The 1,809-nt window shown below is 44.8% G+C and overlaps 1 protein-coding gene across 1 annotated transcript; it reads left to right on the forward strand.

Annotated features, from left to right (window-relative positions):
* Window positions 1-260: 260 nt before the first annotated feature.
* LOC138606452 (adenosine receptor A3-like) lies at window positions 261-1,575 on the forward strand. Its single transcript, XM_069678919.1, has 2 exons — window positions 261-589; window positions 782-1,575. Exons 1-2 carry the CDS (start codon window positions 261-263, stop codon window positions 1,434-1,436), a joined length of 984 nt encoding a protein of 327 aa, XP_069535020.1. The 3' UTR covers window positions 1,437-1,575.
* Window positions 1,576-1,809: the final 234 nt, after the last annotated feature.

Consider the following 1,809-nt stretch of genomic DNA (forward strand, 5'->3'; position numbering starts at 1 on the left):
TGCACAGCATTAAAAGATAAATACAACCTCACAATGACAAAGTAATTTCTTGCATACGCCTGGTAAAAAAAAAAAATCATATGCAAACCATAAAACCCTTTAAAAAAAAAAGGTAAAAAAACAGGGTGGGGGAGGGACTTCCTCAAAGGTTTCACAAGACCGAGATGAATGATAAATGAGACAACACAGCACATTTGAGCTCACACTCAAATTCAAGGCTGCACCATCACCTTTCAAACGTTAGCCGGATTGGAAGCACAATGATCGCAGGCACAGTGATCTACATTTTGTTGGAGGTGCTCATTGCTGTTTGCTGCTGTCTTGGTAATATTTTGGTTATTTTGGCACTTTGGACCAGCAAGTGCATTAAGCAACCTACCTTCTCCCTGATTGTGTCTCTGGCTGTGGCGGACTTTATGGTGGGCTGCGTGACCATACCGTTTGCTGTGGTGGTGGAAGTGGGATTGAGGACTTCTTTCCACGGCTGTCTGTTCCTCAGCTGCGTGGTCATCCTGTTTACTCTCGTGTCAGTTTTGTGTCTCGTGGCCATCGCAGTGGACCGATTCCTCCGGGTGTACATTCCTCTCAGGTAAGACAATTTCTAAATGGTTTATGTGCAGTTAAATCGGTAATATGGCTGCCAGCACTCCTTTGAATCATGAAATTGTTTTTCCACTTAAACTCCAGCCCATTTCCATAGTAAGGTTCTCTTCTAAATAAGTACTGTGCATGTTTTGAATACACCATTGATCATAATAATTTGTGTGGGTTTTTCTTACAGGTACAAAAGGACTGTAACACAGAGACACTCTTGGCTTGTGGTAGCAGCATGTTGGCTCGTTGCAGTACCACTGAGTTTTGCTCCCATGCTGGGATGGTCCAACCAAAGCACCTTCTCCAGCACCGGCAACTCTACTATGGTCTGCAAGTTTATAGCAGTGATCCCCATGTCATACCTGGTTTACTTCAACTTCTTTCTCTGCACCCTGACGCCTCTGTTGGTGATGACTGTACTTTACGGTTACGTCTTCTTTACAATTCAAGGAAGCCTCCGAGATAAACCAGGCAACGGTGCCCAACAGCAGTGTCAGAGCTACCTGAAGAAAGAGAAACAGCTGGCAGGATCCCTGTCTCTGGTCCTGGGTCTGTTCGCCCTGTCCTGGCTCCCTCTGCACATTATGAACTGCATTGCTTACTTTGGCTGGAAGACTTGTATCCCTAACACAGTTTTCCATGTTGGTATCGTACTTTCTCATGCTAACTCAGCTGTAAACCCAGTTGTGTATGCGTTAAAAATACAAAAGATCAAGACAGCGTACCTGAAGCTCTGGAGACAATTAACTGCATGTGGAAAAGAAAAGCAAGTGACCCAGACAAGCCAGACGACAGACAACAATCTCAGTAGTAACATGAACAGTGCAACCAAAAATGAGTGAACTTGACAGATGCAGCACAAGGTTGAGCTTGGCGCTTGCTAACTGCTTGCTCGCACACATCTCTGGTTGGAGAGCAAGCAGTGGCTGAACAACAAGGACTTGGTAACAAAATCTGGTCCCTTCATCACTACGCACAGATGTCATCTCTGTGAGGAAAAGCCAACCACTATCCTGACTGTCCTTTGCAAGACGCCACAGATATATAAATGTATAAGAGGCACTGAATGAGTTGCCAAGTGCAGGTGTTGATTGCGCTCAAGTCAAGTCCCTGAATTAGCTGAGTTGATACCTGTGGCAGACAGCGAGCAGCTTCTACCTGTCTCTGAAATCTTTCATGCCCCTAATTTCACTGACTTTTCGACTTCATATTATT

This window comes from Semicossyphus pulcher, unplaced genomic scaffold (genome assembly GCF_022749685.1).
Source record: "Semicossyphus pulcher isolate SPU_LCO1_2020_fin unplaced genomic scaffold, fSemPul1.0.p SCAF_3, whole genome shotgun sequence".
Lineage (NCBI taxonomy): Eukaryota > Metazoa > Chordata > Actinopteri > Labriformes > Labridae > Semicossyphus > Semicossyphus pulcher.

Coding starts and splice junctions, on each gene's coding strand:
- LOC138606452 (XM_069678919.1), top strand. CDS start 261: ATGATCGCAGGCACAGTGATCTACATTTTGTTGGAGGTGCTCATTGCT. Junction 590..781: donor CGGGTGTACATTCCTCTCAG/GTAAGACAATTT, acceptor TTTTTCTTACAG/GTACAAAAGGACTGTAACAC.